The sequence below is a fragment of the Coturnix japonica genome, chromosome 32 (genome assembly GCF_054131305.1).
Source record: "Coturnix japonica strain WE chromosome 32, WE-NBRP24, whole genome shotgun sequence".
Classification (NCBI taxonomy): Eukaryota; Metazoa; Chordata; class Aves; order Galliformes; family Phasianidae; genus Coturnix; species Coturnix japonica.
This window is the reverse complement of record NC_140694.1, coordinates 3,273,642-3,294,917: the sequence shown is the minus strand read 5'-3', so window position 1 is coordinate 3,294,917 and position 21,276 is coordinate 3,273,642. Positions and strand designations below refer to the sequence as shown.

Below are 21,276 nucleotides of genomic sequence, written 5' to 3'. Positions count from 1 at the left end.
GTCAGCATTCAGGGTAAGTACTGTGGAAAGTGAAGGAGTGCTGAAAGCACATTCAGTGTGGTCACTATGTCTTACACATATTCCCCCACGAGCCTTAATAGTTTCTACAATAGAAGTGTATTACTGCAATTTAGCGCAGTGATGTCTGGAAAATTCCCATTGCTTTTGATGTAAATGTGTCTCATTTTGCCATGAAAATCACCAAACACATCAAGAATGTCCTGGAAATATTTCCTTTCTAAATTTCCCTAAAATGGAGAAATGGTTTGAACACCAGTAGGGTAGGATGGTAACAAATTAGCTAATAGAAACATTTGATTTCTTGTCATAGGCAAAACCCTTTTTCTCACACAGCATCCTAGAGTTGTCCTCTCTGTTAGGTTTTTCCCTCTGTGGCTCATTGAATCTTCATTCTGCTCCATGGGCTGAGCTGCTCTCCTTGTAGTTCTTCCAGAGCAAAGACAAGAGATTCACGTCTCTTTTTTTTAATAGCTTTCTGGTAATTCTGAGTGGAGAATGTCTTAGAGAATACATCAGTGAGGAACGTAGCCATGTTCTGCAAATCCTGAGTTAAAACACCAGTGCTGCTACTCATGTCAGTCACAAATGCCTTTTCTCCATATAAACCTCATACTAACCTATCTCTTTCCTTCTAGAGCTGAATAGTGGCATTACCAAACGGCTGAAAAACACTGAAATCCAGGAGGGAGAAGATTGTACTTTTGAATGCATTCCGTCCCATGAAAGCATTGATGAGTTCAACTGGACACTGAATGGAAGCAGAGTGGAAAGTGGTGGGTGATTTAAAGCTTCTAACGTGAGTCAGAAATAGGCTCTCCTTATCAAAAGTGTGACTCCTACTGACGCTGGGGAAGTCGTTTTTACTGCCCGTGGTCTAACCTCCAAAGCCTCTCTGTGAAAGGCAATGAGATGGGAGAGATTCTGGGGTCTGATTCCTTCAACTGTCTTCTGATAAGATTGTCGTGAGAGCTAACTCATAATATGGTTAAAGTGAATAGCAACCTTCTACTTGAACCTTGAAGCACTGAGAATTTCTCTTAAAAATAAGTAAAAGGAGGAAACATTTTACACAAATGTGAGAACTACCCAAAGCACTGGGGTAGTGTTGGAAATGGGCATCTCACTACAGCTTGTTCCATTAACAGTAAATCAGGAATGCTCTGTTGAGGGAACTGTGGGAGCAAATATCCTCTAATTATAAGCTGAAGGGATGGCCTTCACACCATCTAGCTGTACAACAAATTCCTATCTAGAGCATGTGCATCTGAGAGCATCATCCGAGGCTCCCAGTGTGATGAGTGGAGAGAAGAAAGAGGCAGTTTTCAGACATGGTTCATCATCCTCAATGGGGTAGATTTAAGAGAGAATAAATGCTGCCTGGAATTCTATTGTCTGTACTTTGCAGATTACTGCTGGCTGTAGGATGGCGTCTGTTGCAAGTGCCTCTCTAACTTATCTCCAGCATGTAGATGCATGTATTTTGAGAGAGGCATCCTACCCTAAGTGTATGTTACTCAAAAAGCAATGTTTTCTTCCAGGAAAACCTACTGAGGTTTCAAAACAGCTGGAGGATAAGACAGCAGCAGCAGGGCAGGACATCAGCCTGAGCTGTGAGCTGTCAAAACCGGATTTGAACATCAGGTGGTACAAGGATGGCAAAGCAATCAGAAAAAGCCAGAAGTATGACTTGCAGCAGGAGGGAAGTGGGGCCATTCTGATCATCCATGACTCTACTGCCAAGGACAGTGGGGAGTACCCCTGTGAGACAGAGGACTCTGAAACAAAAGCCAGGGTCACTGTGCAAGGTGAGTTGAAAAGCACACTGGGGATGGCATGTAGAGAAGTCGAGGTAAATATCTGCAGCCTGTGGGTGATGTTTTTCTCTTCTGTTTCCTTGAGCAGGATCAATTCTTAGTTTTCAGAAAATATGATGGATTAAAGTCTTTTCCTTAAAATAATCTGGAAACTGAATGATTCTCCAGTGTGATGTGGATCTGGGCAGCCTGGTCTGGTGGTTGGTGACCCCTTGGCAGGGGGTTTGAAACTAGATGATCTTTGAGGTCCTTTTCTACTCAGGCCACTCTATGATTCTGTGATCATTCTATGATTCTATGATCTTGGGTGTTAGTGAGCCACGAAAAGATGGCAATCTGAATTAGTCTATATTGAATATGTGTAATCAAAACTATATGCAGTTTATCAGATGAGATCCTACCAGCGCATGTATAATGGTATTGAACTTTGCAGATATCTACTGGAATTATCAAACCTATGTAAATGGGTGGACTCTGTGGTCTTCTTAGACTCTTTGCATCTCTATGTGATATTCTGAAATGAGGGCAAAGGAGATTCAGGACACCTCTGTATGCTTGGGACTTGTTGGGGTAACAAATCCCTTTGTCCTACACCCTCATACTTTTTTTTTTCCTTCCAGAAAAACCTAATTACTTTATCAAGGAACTTTCAGATGTGAAAATTGAAGAAAGTAGAAGTGCACTTTTTACATGTCAGAGCGAGAAAGCCGCATCCTTCGTCATATGGAGGAAAGGCATTGCTGTGCTCAGGCCTGGCAGGAAATACAAGAGGGCACAGAAAGGACGAGACCTGCAGCTGAGCATAAAAAATCTGGAGAAAAGTGACAGTGATGTGTACACCTGTGACATTGGTGATGCCCAGTCCAGAGCCAAGCTGGTTGTACAAGGTATGTGTGAGAGCCATATGACTGCGCATCCTGTTTCTCCACTACCAAGACATTATCCTGGTAGAATTTGTACATTTATGGCAGGTCTTTGGGGCTGCAGCTGTCTGGCCTGAATAGCAGTTCACAAGCCATGCACAGAGCAAGCTGCACGGAAAGGGAAAGAACTACCGACTAGAGCAGTGCCATTGAGAACTTTATGTATCATTTAAAAACCAAAAATGCTGATGTACGGTGAGGCTGGTGACCCAGAAATCAGTGTGAACTTTCTATCTCTGACCTTTCTGAGTTAAAAATAGTCCTCCAGAGTTCTAGGCAAAAATTCCCTTATGCTGCATTCTGGGTAGTTGTCACGGTTTAAACAAAAATCTGTGTCCGTGACAGGGGGGCCACAGGCAAGCGAGGTGCTAGAAGGAGCTGAACCTCTGTCCCAACTACTTCAGAAGCAGCCCAAACCCCCTCGTACACGGCTAAGATTTTCTCAGTTGGAGTGTAGCACTCCTCAGACCCTTTATATGCTCGACTCCAAAGTCCCGGGGGTTGGCCTTGGGTTTCTCCTGAGGCTCTTTGCCACAAACTCCAAGTGGGACCTTTCTCTCCAGCAGCAGTGTAGAGGATGTTCTTTACATCCTGTCCTGTCCGTACTGGCCCCAAGGCCACGGCACGGGCTATTTCTTGTTTTCTCTGCTCAAAAGCCTGCTGCTGCTTAGGACCCCATGAGAAATTATTCTTCTTCCACGTTACCTGATAGAGGGGGCTCACTATGTGGCTGTAGTTTGGGACATGCATTCTCCAAAAGCCCACTACTCCCAGAAAAGATTGGGTCTCTGTCTTGGTGGTGGGAGGAGACATAGCAGTGATTTTTTCAATCACATCTGCTGGGATGTGTCGATGCCCATCTTGCCATTTTACACTTAAGAACTGGATTTCCTGGGCAGACCCCTTCACCTTGCTGCGCTTAATGGCAAAACCAGCTTGCAAAAGAATTTGGATTATCTGTTTTCTTTTCTTGAAAATCTCTGCTGCTGTATGGCCCCACACAACAATATCATCGATATACTGCAAGTGTTCGGGAGCAGTAAAATTATTCATGCCTTATATGATGTTATGATGTGGAATACTGATAGCAAAATTACAAAATTATTAAACCATGACACCCTGGTATTTTTCTTTTTTTTTTTCTTAAATATTTTCCTTTTTTTTTTATTAAATATTTTCCTTTTTACTATTTAAATGTTATGGGCACATCTTATAGAAACACAAGGCTGTTTACAAAGAAGTGCATGCTGTGTTGCTGTATGATGAGCAAGATACATCTATTCTTCATCTAGCAGGAATAGTTGCTGAGCCTTAAGAACAGTTTCAGAAAGCTTTGGGAATTTGGGCGTTTTCCTTGTTTCTGCAACACAAAATGAAAATTTACGCTGTATACAAAGAAAAGGGGAGTCCGAACTTGTACATTAAATTTGAAGGAGATCAATCTGGGGTAATATTTAAAAAAAAAAAAAAAAAAAAAAAAAAAAAGGGAGTGTGGTCATCAAATACTATAAAATATATTAGCTGTTACTAGAATGCCACTTATCTTCCCCCCATACGAATCACTGTCGTGTTGTATGTGAATTTGTGAGGTGGGTTTTGAAGCTGAAATTAAAAACTTCTTGTATGGCTGTCTTCATAGTGGCTATCCAGACTATCTGTAGAAATAACAGCTATTATGAAGTCAGCTATTCACCAGTTTTAACTGATTATAAATTACGTTTCAGCGTGGAGAACATAGCATAGTGCCTGACACCTGTGTTGATCCTGAGGGCATTCTTGATTCTGTGCATTATGATGTCATGGATATTAAAGAGCAAGCTGAGGCAGCACATAGTTCCATTGTATCCCTGGGGGACCCGAAGGAAGATACTGGCTGGTTTGAAAAGCAGCTGGAGAAAACTAACTTTGAACTGATGGAGACCAAAGAAGAGCTAACAGAGAAAAACACCAAACTACTTAAAACTGAAGAAGAGCTGATGCAGAAGAACAAAGGTGAGTTATGCGATGTGAAAGGTAGAAGACAGAAATAGTTCATTAATCTAAAAGAGAAATAACCAGTCTGAGTAGGAATTAGAGGAGATGTTCTACCTTTGGAACCATAGCCTGTAGATAAGTGATAGTTTGTTCCTTGTGTATATTCAGGTTCAGCAATTCCACGGGTTTTGGTTATTTCTTTTCTTTTTCCCCCCCTCTCCTTTAAACTGCAACTAGCAGCTTTACGCTTTCGTAAGTATGGGGTTAAATGTCTATATCTTGATTTTTACTTTTATATTGTAATCTCTACTCTTCTTTATGTCTTGTTGATGCAATGTTTTTGTTCCAAGAAATTTAGAAAACTTTTGAATCACTCCCAATAAGTGAAGACCACATGCAAATTAATTAATCTGTTCAAAAGCTACCTAAACATTAGAATATCTGGAAAAATTGTTTACTTAATAAACTATCTATTGGCTACTTATGTAATACAACCTTTTCTGTGTGTTACAGACTTTGAAATGCAGGTGATTAAATTGGATGAGTCTGTTGAGCAACTTAAAGAAGCAACTGAGGTAACTTTATCAAGAAGATGTTGTGTAAAATTGTTTTAATACCAACTTGTGGTAGCTTAAAATGCTATGAATGCTCAGGATATCTCCGCGTTCTATGCAGTCCATAAAACTTTATCCTGACTAATGTACTGCGAGCTACTGAATATGTGAAGACTAGCTTGATTAAGTATGTGTGCATACCACTTCTGGTGGTTTTTGTTCATTTTTTGATGTTTGGTAGCCTGAAGTAGCTCTGAAAACATTTATAGTTAATTCTGTCACTCAGATCTCTAACCTTGTAAGCTTAGCAACTTGACCCTTCTTAGTCTTTGACTGTCTGCATCACTGCAACTTAGTATTTCCATGGTATTAAAGCTGACTGTGATGAGTAGTCATGTCCTCACCTATTACTTCTTCCAAGAACAAGGCTCCAACTCTATCTGTGAGATTGTGTGGCCTGAACACTTCTGAAGCTTTTCTTTTCATAAGTTACTAAAGATGAATAATCAGTCCTTGGCAGTGCCAGCATGGCTTAACAATCGTCATCTTGTAAGTAAGGAAGCTTCACTTGTGGTCAAGGACACAATCTAAAATATGCGTGACAGAGCTGACTAAGCTTTAAGGTTGGATTATATCTGTCACGATGAAAGTGATTTTAGCAGCCTAGCAGAAGTGTGATGTGATGAACTTGTATGAGAGCTGACCATTTGCTCTTTGACCATGTTTGTAATTTTGTTGACTTCTTGGAAACAGGAAATTCTTTGATAAACTGGTAAACTCTTGATTGTGTGCAAGTCTTTTACTTTGTAACCTGCTAGGCTCTTGCTTTCCCTTGTATACTCTACCAAGTATTGCACTTGTCATTATCTGAAGGTGTACTTGTTGTGTCTGCTATTGAAATTTGTAACTGATGTCTATAGAGTCATTGGGTAAATATATTAGCTGTATGGTTTTGTGTAAATATTTGCCTACAGAAAATTACTGAGACTTAAGTGCTCCTTTTGTTAAGCTTCAATGTAACTGATCTTATATCAATACAGGAAAAGACTGCCTACCATTTAACTACCATTAAAGCAGAACCGGCAGAAGAGAACACTAATAAAGGAACTGAAAGCAGCCAATTTTCAGTGCTTTCAGTTAAAGCACTGAAACAAGAGAAAACTGAGTTGGAAGTGGGAAGAAAGCGCAGTACTGATGAAGATAAGCCTACTGTGGAAGAGCCACCTCCAAAGAAAGGTACAGTTTCTTCCATCCTTGAACAGGGTGTCTTCCAAAACAATAAATTGCTTCCTATTCCGGATAGGAAGCAAAAGGCTGTGAAGCGCGTACCTTATGGTATAAGGAGAAAAGCCACTGTGTTAAACTGTAAATAGAAGTAACTGTTATGTAAATATCCCTTTTTCAGAAGGTCCTATGCTGTTCATTTTTGAATGCTTAAGAATAAAAGTTTTTTGCACTATTTTTTTCCTTTTTGCTGCTTTTTCCTCATCTGTTGATGCACTTGCAGATTTGGTAATAGTTTTAAAGCAGTTTCTTTAGGATTGTTTCAACTGCTGTTGCTGATCTTCTGAGTAGCATCAGCTGTTCAAGTGCTTTTTTTTGTTTGTTTGTTTGTTTTGTTTTTCCTGAAGCAACTATCAAAATTGTTGACGACCTGCTAATTGCTCGCTCATGGGCAATATTTGAGCAAAATGGTTTGGATAAGCTCTGATGCATTTAACTTCACTTCTGGGCACAGCTGAGCATCAGTGTTCCTAGAATTACGGAAGGCATATACAATGTAGAAGGGAAAAATCTAAAACTTAGCTGTAGTCCCTTCCTTTCTTGTATTCCTCTTGCAAAATATGTGCAAGGGAGAAAGTCAAGGCCTTCTTTGGATGAGATGCTGTTCTTGGATGATTTGTCCCTGCTGCCTTTATTTGGCATAAATATTGAATCCTAATGTGACCACTGAATGGCATCACATATAAGCATCTTACCAGAGACTGAGGGAGGGATGTGGACTCCTCCATACTCCAAATAGTAGTGGGTTTGTTATAATCATATGACCAAAGCTCTCATTTAAAAATTAATGACAGCAATGCTCCACATAGGAATTAAAATGGGTAGCTGATAGTCACAATGTCAGCATGAAGTTTTCTGTTAAGAAGTACTGAGTATTCAATCATGTTAAAATTTTCTTCTATTTGTGAGTATTAATAGCGTCCAATTTCAAAAACCGCTTAATATATATTCTTTAGCTGTGTTAAATATACACAGTAGAACAGTGAGCACAGGTATGTTGTGCTGGTTCTTTTGTAGAATTAGTTATATAAGTAGCACGAGCAAAAGTGTTTTAGGAGATGCTAGGTTATCTCAGCTTCAAGTTCAGGGTATTTACACCATTCTCTGAGCTTTTAGGTCTTGTTTCCTATGCTCTGTAATAATGCTTTTTCCCTACTTCCTGTGTAAGGAGCTTCTAGACTGAACATTACACATCTTCTCCCTAGTCTTATTTATCTTGCTTTAGTGCTTGCTTGTTGTTTTCAGCATAAAGTGTTTAGATTACTTATAAATCATATTCCCCTCACTAGTGTTGCTGGGAGCAGCAGTCAAAACCCAAAACCTGGTTTGGGGTGGAATACGCCACTGCTGTTTCTTCAGTATGACTTTTAAATCAGTTGAGGGCTGTATATAAAACTCCTTAGATGAGTTAAGAGGCTGTTTCCATGCAGTACATGTGAATCTGTATGTAATGCAGGCTGCACGTGGGCGCTATAAAATTCTGCATTTCTGTAGTTGTAGTAATAAAAGGACTGTACAAGAATCACCATGGAATATATTGTTGTGGTGACACAATCCCTAGTAAGTCTTGACTTATATTTATTTTTTTTAATACTTAAAGTATGCATATTATGGAATGGACATAACTGGATTCTAAAGCAATGATGAAATACAGCAGAAGTCGCTTTTGATAGAAAGAAAATGCATGTGATTTTAGCTAATTGCTCACCAGTTAAAGAAAAAAACAGCCCCAAGCTAATGGAATATTTATGGAAACTTGAATCTGCAAATTTGTACAACTTTATGCGTGAACTTTATATGCAAAAGAGTAAGTGTGGACAGAAGTAGGAATTCTCATATTTTGTTTAGAGATCAACTGAATAAGAGAGACAGATATCAACACTTAAGTGATCAACTTGTCCAGGGTTTTATCTTTCTTTTGAAAGTAAGAGGACTGTGAGTTGGAATGAAATTTCTTAGAGAACTGTTTATCTACCATTTAGATGTAGATGGAGTGATTCCTGGCTGCCTTATAGGGATTGCTGAAGCAGGGAAGATAGAAAGAATATAGCTGTGAATTATCTATCTCGTTCCCATGTTTCTTAGATCTAATAAGATTTTCTACTGGTGTGGAGTGGAAGGTTTGAGTAGTGCCATGGTAAAAGTGTTCTTCCAGACTGAAAACCTTTTGCTCTTAATTCTGTATAGAAATCTGAGGCACCTGATTACGTGTCCAGAGAACTTTAATTCCTTCACTAGTATCAAATACTATGTGATGTGAGGGCATGGCTTGCATATTACGACAGTTTTTCACTTAGAAGTTGCTACTTGGTGTTGTGAACTGCTATGTAATAATGATTTTAATCAATCTGAGCTACATTCCTTTTCCCTTTTTTTTGTTTGTTTGTTTGTTTGTTTTACAGTAGTTGTAAATGAGAGAAAGAAAAAGAACACTGTAGAGCAAAAGACAATTGAACACATGAAACAAAAGTGCTCCGCGTACCGAAAGGAAGTACTAGCACTGAGGGAAAGAACTGAAATCTTGGAACATCATTTAACTGTGCTTGAAGAACAATGCAGAAGAGAAAAAAATAAAAAAGAAGATTTCAGTAAGCAGGTAACAAGCCTGCGTATTGAGCTTTCTTTTTCTGAAGAAACAGCTGATGTCCTCTGTGAACAAATTCTGCAGGGTCAAGTTGACTATCGGGAAATTGCTTCTGAACTGGATGAACAGAAATCTATAAATATGACACTAGAAGACAAAAATGCCCAACTAACTAACAACATAGAAGTTGCCAAAGAATATATAATTGATAAAGTGTCACAAGTAAAAGAAATGCGGACCAAATTAGATGAATTATACAAATGTCACTTAGAGTTTCACGCCATCGGTACTGACTTTGTCAGTGTAAAGGATTCCTCAGACTGTGAAAAAGATGAGCCAGGGACATCTCAAATTAGTTCTGGATGCATTCAGTCACAGACTTCTTCCATCTCAGATCTTGTGCAGGACCTCTCCTTTAACTATAGTCTTGAAAGGATTTGGGAAGTATGCAGAAGTATTGTTGATGTTTCCTCACAAAAAAGTCAGCACATCAAAGCACTGCTTCAAGACAATGAAAACCTAAAGGCGGGACTGAATAATGCTGAAAATCATAATCGTCAACTTGTAATGAAGCTATGTGAGATTACAACTCAGACTAGTCAGGAAGATGATCTTGTGAATCAGTTACATGAGCAAATAGAAAAGAAAACTCAGGACTTTGAAGAAAAGACTGCAGAAGATCAGAGAGTGATTGCACAATTTCAGGAGGAAGTTGCCAACTGTGAGGTAAAAATAAGAGAGCTTGAATATCGCCTGGAGGCTTCCAAGACAATGGAAGACAATGTGTCAAAACTCAATGAATTACTTAAAGAAAAAGAATCTATTATTCTTAATCTGGAGACAGTTACAGCAACTCTGCAGGAGAAGTCTGCAAATGCAGACAAAAATTTTGAAGAGTTAATTAGCAATGAAGCAAATCTGATTCAAGAAGTTATGCAGCTGAAAAACAGCTTGGAGCAGATGAAACATTCTCTTCGGGAAAAGGAAAAGAGTGAAATGGAGAAAGTGCAACGTATAGAATCGTAAGTAACCACTGAGTTAACTTAGAGCCCTTTGAGAATGAACTAGAGTTAAAAATAGTTAATGGGAACATCCCTTTGACTTAGTGCATCTGCATGCTTATCAATGGCCAAACTACTACTTTAGGAAGCTTTGGTATGCTACTTGAGTTCCAAGGGAAAACAGGAGTGTGCAAGGAAATAAAGAATAATATGGGGATTTCTGGTGGTTTTGTTGTCCATCCCTCAGAATAGCATCTGAATAATTTATTGCTTCAGCATCTGATTATGAGAAGCAAGCTGAAATTCAAAAGTAATTGTTTAAATCTTGTCACTGGTCTAGATAGATTTAAGAGTCTATTTACAAATAGAAACCAACAGGCAGGGCATGGATTAAGCTGTAATTGCTATTTCCATGAGATGTGTAACAGTAATGTTCTTTGTCTCTTTATTTTTAACATAAGGCTAGAAAATATTCTTTCTGAGAGTTCTGCCCTTGTACTGAATTTGAAAAAAGATTTGCAGAGGAAAGAAGAAGAGTATGCAGATCTAAAAGACAAACATTCTGATGCCGAGAAACAAATTCAGCAACTACAAAGCGAGGTTTGTAGTCAACTGAGCTATTTTTTTCTGTAAGATTATGCTTGGCTTTCTGCTGTTAAAACTTCTCAAACTTTAACTATGAAGCTGGAAATTTCACACTAGTGTGGCTAGCAGCAAATCTTAGGTAAAGTTGCCATTGAAGCTCTAGAGGGGACCAGAAGTTAAAACATGGTTTCACATAGATAATGAACAGAGGAAAGTAAAGTTGGTTAGTAGTCTGGAATAAGGTTTGTGAAGAGAATAGCTAATCTGCCTCTGGAGGGGACTTGTTATTATCTCTAAGTTACTGGTGACTTGCCATTGGTATCCGTGGTAACTCCTAAGCCTAAAACCTAAGTCTTGTGAAAAAACGCTGATAACTGGGAAGAAGAATGCTATTTACTTGAAGAGAAATAGACTAATTTCCAGAGGCTCTTTAATATAAGCATGTATATTTTTTTTCTTCAATTTCAGCTTCAGTGATGTTAATAGTTAAAATTTAATTATTAAACAAGAAGATATCTTAAAACCCATTTTGCAGGATCTTAGTCTGAAAGTTTATTGGGTGTGCTTGGGGTGGAAAATTGAAGCTTAAAAATGAATTCATGTCTTCCTTGGTAACCTTGCACTTGCTGTCGTTTTCCTACTCAGCACTTGTTTGTGAATTCCTCTTTATTTAACAAAGAAGTATTTGGCCAGGTTGGATTACAGAACTCTTTTAATGAACCGTGAGCTGTGCTTACATTACAGGTGTCCACAATGCGTTCTGTGGAGGAATCCCTCAGGAACAAGATGGAAGAACTTGAAAGGATTAATAACCAGTTTAAGGATGAGCTGGATTATAAAGACTTCTATATCCAACAAATTAAGCAAATATTTTACTTGCTCTTAATTTTTATTAAATGAATGATGCAGGTTTTCCAAGCAGCAGGAAAAAGGTCAAAAAAAAAAAAAATTGGAGCAAAATGAAAGTGGCCAACTGAAATTAGTGGTAGACCATGAAAGATATTCAAATAATTAGTCACTACAGAGCACTGGCAGATTGTTTTCAATACAATAATCTGCATAGTAAATACATATGTAATACATGCATATAACCTGATCTTGTTGAGTGACATCATGATATGTTAATTGAAATGTCTTACCATAAATTCTTTTTATCAGCTTGAGTCCTTATTTATGCTTTATGAAAAGCTTATTAATTCTAGGCTGTCTTAAAGATTCTGCTTGTTTTTACTGTGTATGCTTTTCTTTCAACATGAAATATAGGAGCTGGTGGAAACTGAGAGGATGGAAGATATCTCCAAAGACTATGACCAACTATGTGACGGTCAGCCATTATTTGTGTGTGTGTGTGTGTGTGGAATATCCGTGTAAATGTTGTCACATTGCTAATGACTTTGAGTCTTCTGTGTTTCGATTTTAAAACATATCTGCATGTATTTGTATGTAAATATTTCAATGGAGATGCTCTATTTCTTTTAAAAGTGCTTTTGGTCATGGGAGAATCTTGATTTGAGAATAATGGGAGCTAGTAGGGAGTTCATCTGTAAATTTTCAAACCTTCAGATCTGTGTGCAAGGGATAGAACAATTGAAGTTATGCGGATGGCATTAGAAGAACAAGAGGAAGTGCAGCTTGAACAAGAAGAAATGCTTCAAGCTCAGTTAGAAGAGAACCAAAAATTAGCTTCAGGTAATCTTTCCAGGGAAAGGGAGCAGGGATGCAAAAGGGGTTTAGACGTACTGTGATAGCCACTTCCATTTTCATGTGACTGTTACTTAGGCATTAACGTTCCATAGTAAACAACAACTCTCTTGTAGTTAAAGGCTTCTGTTATTTCTTTATGTCTGTAGCAGATAAAACCGAAGCTGCTTTAGTAAAAAGTCATTGGTGTGGTATTTCAAATATATATTTGAAATGATATGCTATCTAACCTCATTTTGTGTATTGAGTAGAACTGATTGCATGGAAACACAAATACAGTGAACTGGAATACCAGAGCAATGGTGACTGGCAGCAAAAGAACAACGAAAGTGATGAGGCAAATTTGAATGAAAACAGTACAGAATTAATAAAGCTGCAAAAAGAGCTGGAGGTAACTTAACTTCAAAGTTGTAACTTGATAAAGTAAACTGTTATATTGATTACAGAAACTTCCTGTAAAAGCTGCAGTGCAACATGCAATAGGGACCAGGTGCAGCTTTTTTGTGGTACGTTAAGAATGGCATCACTGATGCCCCCATAGTATAGGAAGTGTAGCCTTCCCTACATTATGCTGCCATGAGCAGTGCTTCTTTTGCTGGCCTCTGAACAGTTAGTTGTCTTATCCCATCTGATGTTATTTTTTGTTGTTGTTTGTTTGTTTTTTTAAATAAAAGTAGTGGGCTGGCAGTGGGAGTTTTCTAAGTGAGTATACAATAGGTTCCATCCACTCTGTTAGTGGAATGGTTCTGAGCTTCTTTCCTCCTTCACCTTGAGTAAGCTTATTCATGATATATTTTTTTAATGCACAGAGCCAATTCACTTTTTCAAGAAGAGGGGAAAGTTGAACATTCATTGCTTCATTCTATACCACGTCAATGTCCTATAAGCAGAGTATACTTATACAACTGTTGTTTGCAAGAAAGGAATACTAACTCAAAGCAAATTGTAACTTACGGTGTATTTGTCAAAACTGTTTTCTGTTAGTTTCTTGGGCAACTAATATAAGCTATCGAAATCATCATCTAACTTTATCACCAGGAAGCCTTTTTTGTTGGGCTGCGGGTCTACTAATTTTCCTTGGTTAAAAGACTTTTATTTTTTCCAAGCAGTTTCTCAGGTGCTCTGTCCTATATATGAGAATGTCTGCCAGTAGGTTTGATAGGAAAGGAGACTACTCCTACAGAGTAAACTATGTTGCTTTTCTTTGTCTTTCAACCCTAATGGAGCTGCAAGTTTTTCTACAACTGCTGCAAGGCAGCGTAAAGTGTTAGAAGTTTTTAAGTTAAAAGAGTTTTTCTTATACTGACTTTTGGTGTAAGTTCTGTAAAGCTTGTGTGAACATTTATAAAGAAAAAGAGATGTTTTATGGAAGCTCTGCAGTCTGAATAAGAAATACTGGAAATGATTATTTTTTAATGGAAAAGAACTAATGATTATCCAATACCTGCCTTTGGGAATATTCTGTAGTAAAAACTGCTAATGTTTCTGTTATCTTGCAGAAACAAGTCGATTTAATGATGACCTGGCTTTTAAGACTTTTATTCCTTAATGACTCACTATTTCATTTTTGGTTTCTTTGAAATAGGAAAGTGAGACTAAGTATCAAACTGATAGAAAAAAGTGGCTGGAGGAGAAAGAAGAGCTCCTAAATCAGATAAAAGAAGCAGAGAATCTTCGCAACAAAGAAATGAAACAATTTGCTGAGGACCGACAACATTATGGAAAGCAACAAGCAGAAATCGTAAGTTATGAGGTCCTGGCAGAGTTGTCTGGTGCCTGTAGTTTGGAGACAACTACATACCAAGTATTAACAGTAAGGGTGCATAAGAGCAGCTTGTCCAAGTCCCCTTGCTTTCTTATGCGCCAAAGCCCATATGAGAACTGCTTGATTTGGAAAAGGAAGGAATGGGGGGGCCACAAAAAGAAAGATCTTTCATAAGTGCATAATGAAATGTCACGTATGTGGGACATCAATAAGAAAATTACAGTTGAAAAATAGATCACTATTTAATGAGGCTAAGAAAGTACTTTGTACAATAGCTTTTGTTTGTTCTCTTTTCTGCAAAGCAGAAGGCCTTTAAGCCTTTATAAGGAAGAAAAGGCAATTGAGTTTCTAAAAAAACCCCACAAACTTCTCTCCAGATACTGAATAAAAATACTTGGTCAAACAGCCACAGTTTTGCTCCTTTATCACTTTCCAAATAGTGACTGATAAAGTCACTTGAGTTACTTGAGCTGTTTGCTGGGCTCTTGTCATGTAACTTCTTAAACATGTGAATCTGTACATTCTGCAAAGCTTTTTTTACATCTGGAAGTAGTTAGTCCCGACTTTCTGGACCTGCAAGCAGCATAGAAGGATGTGAGGAGCTTAGTATTAGTATCACTTTGTGACTTTATTTTCCTAAAGCTCATTAGTAATCATTAAATGAGCAAATTGAAGTGGAGGTTCTAAAATAATACTAATATTTTTTCACAAGGAGAGTAATGTAGGTTGTCTAATAGAAGCATGGTTTTGCTTCTGTAGGTTTGTAGTGCAACTAGTTCTAGAGCTCCTGTGGATCTTGAAGAGATCATACATTTACTAAGTCTGTAAAACGGTGCTAACTACCAAAGTGTTAGAACAGTTCAGTGTGTAGTAGGTGATGTTCACTGTTCATCTGTTCTTCTTTTAGGAAAGACTTGTTGCCCAGTTGGAGGAAAAGGACCGTAATCTTCAAAAGTGGCGTGAGGAGAGAGATCAGTTAGTAGAAGCTTTGGAAAAACAGCTCAAAACTTTGGCTTCTAATGTCATACAAAAAGAGACAGAAATATCAGAACTGAGACAATCTGCCTTAAAGGATTCAAGCAAGGTCAGCTCTCCTTTCCTCCTACCTGATTAGCTACCCATAAATTCTGTAAAACTCCTGTACCTGCTCTTTGTATTCTGGGTGTGGTTCTGTTCTTGAACACTGTCGTATTGACATCATGTGCAACTAACCAAAAAAAGCACCAGCTTTTATTTTTGTTCTTCAGAAACAGAATTTCTGTTAATTACTAAAATTTCAATTTTTTCAGTAGTTCAGATAAGCAGATGTCAGTTGGATGCTTATGATCCTACAATCAGACTGGACATCTGTAGCTTTTTCTGATAATTCACAGCATTTCCGGATCCCAAGCTAGGCTCAATACTCAGACAGTAGTTCTGTCTCAGGTTTCTTACTTTCTTTGCTTTCTCTGAGGTAGTATCTACAATGGCTTGAAAAGACAGAAGGGGACGTCGAGAGAGATTAAGGGAAGCATCAAAAAGCAGAGGGGGGATGATCTCTGGAAGTTGCATTTCTTATTTCAACATCCAGCTTTTAATCAGGATAGCCAATCTAAGCCGTAGCATAGAATTTCAGAAGCTAAACAGAAGACTAAATGAGTTGTGCTCTTTTGAGAATGTTTGGATTCACTTTCTCTGAGAAGAAAGATGTTCTCATAGCAAAACTTCCCCTACAACTGCCGACTTTTTCACAGTACCGAGGATTTGGGAACAAATAAAAGCTCGGGTTATTATATCTTAAGGGAGATGAAGGCTGAAGCACATAAGTAAAATAGAAGAATCAAAATATATTGTATTACAACTTCCCAGGCAATTCTGTGACTACTGCACTTGTAACAGTGACCGTACAAATCCGTGAAATGTTACTGTTCTTGAATAGTTAAGTGTTCTAGCCTGCAATTCTAAAACTGATGCTACTAAGTAATTGCAATACTGCTTGTGTGTGTTAATTCCCTTTGCCAATCCCACAACTCAGCAGTTTTTACTGTTTATTAGGATAATGCAACTGTGATAGAAGAGTTAAGAAAAGAACTGGCTGACAAAGATGACTTTATAAAGGAATTAAAACAACGCATTAACCACAGTAGCCCTCAGTGTTTGCCAGAAATACCTTTACTTGAAGAAAGACAAAGTAGAAGGAATGACTCTGTAAATGAAAAGGTATGATTATATTTATAGAAAGTCAGTACTTAACATCTTGTTAACCCCTTTTTGTTCTTCTGTTTTCCTAGGAGATACTGGAGCTGGAATCATTTTTCTTAGCATATAGTCCTTTAACTACATATTCAGTGATGAGTACTTGTTGGTTCTTTTTGTCTTCCACTCAAGCATGAGCTCTCATCTTCTCAAAAATATTTTATTTACTAGAACACCATCTCTCTGTGTACATTATGGAACTTTTCCATGCAGTTTTCCATGTATTCGTATGTGGATGCTGAAGATTAGGCAGAGGTTTAGCCTTTGGTGTTCTAACATAGCAGCTGTGAGCGTGCAGAGTATGGGGGGAATGGATGACAAAACGACCAGCGTTACAGATTTTGTCCCTAAATAATGTCTCGCTTTCTCTCTTTTGGAGGCAGAATACTGCCTGAGACTGTTAGTGAGACCCAGTAGGGTGTATCTGAAGATCACACAATGAATAGATGTTACTACCTTCCCACACTTGTGCTGTGTTTCAGCTTACGTGTTCATGTGGCGTCTGAGCTTGAGGTTTTACACTGTAACTTTAGAAAACTCGAGATATTTTGGAGGTCTAATGCATAGCCTAATCTTTACTCCTTTTAAATATTTACAGCCTAGGAAACAACAAAGCAAAACTAAAACTGGAGAAAGAATTCCATTAAGATGCAAGGCTGAAGACAATTATTTGTCACGTCGATGTACTAGGAGCCTCACTTCATTAAATGAATCTGAGGTTAGTATGAAACTTCAGATCTGAAAATGTTGTGATTGTATTGCTTTTGATAAGGAATGAGTAGGAAAAGATCTCATGTTCTCTAAACAATTCCCAAGTTTTAATTTATTTATCCCTTTCAAGGTGATCAGATCACCTGTTTTTATAGCCTTTGATAGGAATAAAAGCTGTTGAAACAATTGTGTGATGAATTTTTGTCAGGTGCTGTTGAAAACTCTCCTCATGTTAATGCTTATGAAGTGGCTCATGATTAGATAAGTTACTTGGAAAAAATTCATGGAGCCACTGAAACGGGCACAGCAAATTGAACTTATTTTCTTCCTCTGCGGGATTTCTGAATATTGTTTTGTTAGCAGATGATGTTAATCATTCCTATATAAGTTTTTAATTGCTAACTTTCATAACATAGCAGTTACATATATTTTAAAAACAAAGTATTTATTAACCAACTTAATTCTTGGAAATACAGTGGGTGGTGATACTCCATTCAGATTCTTAGCAGAGCCTGATAAAGTGGCTCTGACTACTTTTTGACTTTCTACAATAAAAAAAAGCATTAAAAACAAGCATTAAAAAATGCTATTTCTACCTCAGTAAAGTAGTTGAAGAATTTAATCAATGAACTGCTTTAATGAACAAAACTAATAGCCAAGCTCAGTGATAATGGTTTAAGAGAAGGGAATTTCTCTTATCTTCATTGTGTATTTTCTTTGAAACCTGTAGACATAAATCAGCTTTTTAGACATCATAAGATGTCTAATACTGATATCTTCATGTCCTGTTTTTATAATTGAATGCTTATTTATTATTTGATTTACAGTGGAATAGTTACCACTAGCAAATACTTCCCTACTATTAGCAAAAGTGTTTAAAGTGTTCACTTTTGTGACATCAATTGTTCTTTCCAAAAGAATCATGGCTGAAACTTGTCTTATTTTCCCAGGATTTTGTGAAAAGTGAGAACACGAAAAATACAAAATCTGTCATGGCTTTTAATTCACCCTCTGCAAGTGACGAGAAAATGGTTGGTTTTTGTTCTAGTTTTGAAGCTAGCTTGGGACTTCCTGTAATTGTGTGGTCACACGAAAGAAGCAGTGTCTTATCCTTATGTGTATACCTGAATGGGAATCTTACATGCTTATGAGCTCTTCCTATTAAATTCCATAAGCTAACCAAAGGGCAAGTCAGTCTGTCCCCAGAGCGTGTAATGGCTGTACTGTGTAATGATTTGGAGGGAAGGATATTGCACACTGAATAGTTGGGAAGAGAAGCTTTAGTGTATTATCGTGTGCTTTTGTAAGTGAAGCCCTTGTATTAAACTAAGGTTCATATCATTAATATGCATGGCAGTTATTAAAAACAGATGTTCACATGTGATAGCAGTATCCTTGGCATGGTCAGAGTATGAGTAGTAGATTTTCCCATCTGTTGTCTTCTGTTTTGTATGTTTGTTTATTTTATGTAATTAGAACAGCTTATGTAAGAAACAACTCCACAGCTTGGGAGCTACTTTTAAAGAAACTACTGCCTTATTAAGAAACTTTAAGAAACGTATGCCTTGAAATAGCTGAGATTTTGACAACTCCCTAAAGGGTATAAAATTGTCTGCATTACTTGCCGTTGTGGTATCATCAGCATAATGAACAGAGGTGTCAGTAGTAAAGCTCAAAATGTCAACTTAAAATAACGTTGAACTAAAATGAAGTTTAAACAATGCTCTTGTTTCACATGTTCACATCTCTGTTGAACAGAAATCCGGAAAAGACTACTTCCTGAGAAAGCGAGTACATGCTTCAAGACTGACTAAGAAGGATGAAACACTGCAAAAAGTTGGAGATTTTATTCAAAGCTCTCCTTCTATTATACACTCTAAAGGTTGGTGTAGAATAAGTTTTATTCCATGTTTTCTAGACATTGTAGAATGGCTTGTTTCTGCTGTAGGCTATTAATGTATGTGTTCTTAGAGAACTTGTCTGCCATGTTAAGTTGTCCTTTGATTTATGAAGTAAATGCATTTATTCGTCTCTTCAGAGATTCATTATTACATTTGTGAAAACCTACAAGTATACAGAGAAAGTTGGTTCTGTCTTGTGCTTCTGTCAGCACGAAAGTTAGGCCTGTTGTTTAACTCCTGCTGAAGTTTCTGACTTCCAGCGACTTCTGAGCCATGAAGTCTTTAAGCTGCTTTAAGTTGCCATATCTGAAGCTATAAACTGTTTCAGCTATAGAAATAATAAAGAACCTTGATGAACAAATACAATTTCTGAGTATTTTCACTTAAATTTTACGTGTCATTTATAAACCAAGTTTGTTACGAAGCTTTTTTTGCATTCAGTGATTTAAAGACTCACAAAACCAGTAAGTTGATTGGTTTATGTATCAAAACAAATTTCTTCTAGCCAAGAAGCTGATGTCAGCAGTAAGTTCTCCTAAATCAAACGAACCTGAAAGTCTCGAAGAAGGAGAGACCAAGCCAAAACGATGCAAAAGGAAGCTGTATTCAACTGTCGTTTCTGGCCCTCTAGATATACCTGCTTCTTCGGTAAGCGATTATACTGTAGTCTTGGCTTAAAATAAACTACTAAGGAGTCCAAACAGACTGGAGGTTTCATCTATTTGCAGGAGGAGGTTGAAAGTACTGAGGTATTTCTTTATTCTACCAAGTCATTCTTGTTGGTCTTCCTGCTGTTCTGTTTTATTTTGTCCTCAAAGATCTCTGTGTTTGGCTGGCTTACAGTTTACTAAGTAGGTGATGTAGCAATCACGGAGATGTCTTATAATTTGGAATCATAGATAATTTCAGTGTGTTGGAGTGGGATTATTCTACTACACGCTTTTCTAGAGCACAACTTAGACAGCTTTTTAGGTATGCTTAAACTATGATCTCCTGTCTAAGCCAACTTGCAAAGGATCTGATGTGCCAGTTTCATGACTCTGTCGGCAGCTATTGTGCTAAGAACATTCTTGCTCTGTTGGAACTGCATCTTTTAATTATATTAGAGTCCTTTTTCTGTTCAGCAAAGTGATCATTTGCCCATACTGTAATATCCCTCTGAATTTTTTGATGATTTGACGAATGATAGGGGCAGAAACCAAAATGTTATATTTTTTTTGTTAGAGGATGAAGAAGATGAGACAGTTTCTTCTCTCACTGTAGTTCTGAGAACATGGAACTGAACCGAGAACTGAAATTCTGGGCAAGTCATAGCTACAGGGATTGAGGCTAAAAATGTTTTCTGAAAGCTTCATGTTTCACAAAACAAGTATTATAATACTCTTTTGAAAACAAGTATTTCAAAATGAAAGCTGCCTTCAGGCTTTCCTCAGATGTGTGTGCTTTTTTAAGATAAACAGGATTTTGTACATTCTCCATATTTGTTCCTTGTGATTAAGCTGCATTAAAATGATCTCGGTATCCCGTAGTTTTCTGAATAAAATATAATAAGCAAATGCCATTCTGAAATCCATTTAGGGGAAGAAATATGTTTGCGTGGGTCAAGAAGAGCTTGTCAGTCTTGTGCGAAAAGATGAGTAACTTTTGAAATGTTTTCTTCAGGAATCTGAGGAACAAAAGAAGGAAAGTGATCATCTGATCATCAAGCGACGGCTGAGATCCAGAACAGCTAAAAAACCTTGAAGAAGCATGTTTGTTCCCCTTTCTCAGGACATACTTTTATCGTATTATTAAAACTGGTTGTTAATAAACAGTAACAGTTACTCCGTTGTGTTCTTAAATTTGTATATAGGTGTACAGTGTCTCTCTGACAGTTTCAAACTGACTCCATTGAGGCTGAAATAAATACAAGCTTTCTTAAGCTGTGTTTGGATTTTATTGTGGTTAAGGGTTTATTTATTTTTGTCTTGCCTCCCCTGTATAGGAACAGTATCTCTAGGTCTGATTGCTATTTACCCATTGTGCAGTAATAACTGTACTTGTTCAGGATGGCCTGGCTTGCTTTTTTCACGTGACTGCTGTACTTAGCAGAACTCTGGCAGAGAGAAGAGCATGAATACACATTAATATTTATGTATACTTAATTTTTGGGCCTTTTTAAAGAATTTTCTTTGGAGAGACGATGGTGCCAATTCCTCAGTGTGGAAGAAAGGTGCTTTCCCT

At 37.6% G+C, this 21,276-nt stretch overlaps 2 protein-coding genes and 1 long non-coding RNA gene across 5 annotated transcripts; all 3 read left to right on the top strand.

Moving 5' to 3' along the window:
* Nucleotides 1-1,571: 1,571 nt before the first annotated feature.
* Nucleotides 1,572-4,744, top strand: LOC146755479 (uncharacterized). The gene is made up of 3 exons (XR_014938043.1): nucleotides 1,572-1,826; nucleotides 2,456-2,722; nucleotides 4,483-4,744. It is a non-coding gene; the product is annotated as an uncharacterized LOC146755479 (long non-coding RNA).
* A 505-nt stretch (nucleotides 4,745-5,249) lies between these two features.
* LOC146755478 (uncharacterized) lies at nucleotides 5,250-11,640 on the top strand. Its single transcript, XM_085525539.1, has 5 exons — nucleotides 5,250-5,307; nucleotides 6,327-6,522; nucleotides 8,973-10,176; nucleotides 10,617-10,755; nucleotides 11,485-11,640. Exons 1-5 carry the CDS (start codon nucleotides 5,254-5,256, stop codon nucleotides 11,638-11,640), a joined length of 1,749 nt encoding a protein of 582 aa, XP_085381665.1. The 5' UTR covers nucleotides 5,250-5,253.
* A 71-nt stretch (nucleotides 11,641-11,711) lies between these two features.
* LOC146755477 (kinesin-like protein KIF20B) lies at nucleotides 11,712-19,896 on the top strand. 3 transcript variants are annotated; one of them, XM_085525540.1, is made up of 10 exons: nucleotides 11,720-12,064; nucleotides 12,304-12,429; nucleotides 12,693-12,832; nucleotides 14,027-14,182; nucleotides 15,114-15,290; nucleotides 16,241-16,405; nucleotides 17,040-17,159; nucleotides 18,103-18,183; nucleotides 18,911-19,034; nucleotides 19,559-19,888. In XM_085525540.1, the coding sequence occupies exons 1-10, from the start codon at nucleotides 12,025-12,027 to the stop codon at nucleotides 19,729-19,731; spliced, it is 1,302 nt and encodes a 433-aa protein (XP_085381666.1). In that variant the 5' UTR covers nucleotides 11,720-12,024; the 3' UTR covers nucleotides 19,732-19,888. The 3 variants fall into 3 exon arrangements, with proteins under 3 accessions (XP_085381667.1, XP_085381666.1, XP_085381669.1); XM_085525541.1 differs by lacking the exon at nucleotides 12,304-12,429 and having other exon boundaries at nucleotides 11,712-12,064; nucleotides 19,559-19,896; XM_085525543.1 differs by lacking the exon at nucleotides 16,241-16,405 and having other exon boundaries at nucleotides 11,723-12,064; nucleotides 19,559-19,885.
* Nucleotides 19,897-21,276: the final 1,380 nt, after the last annotated feature.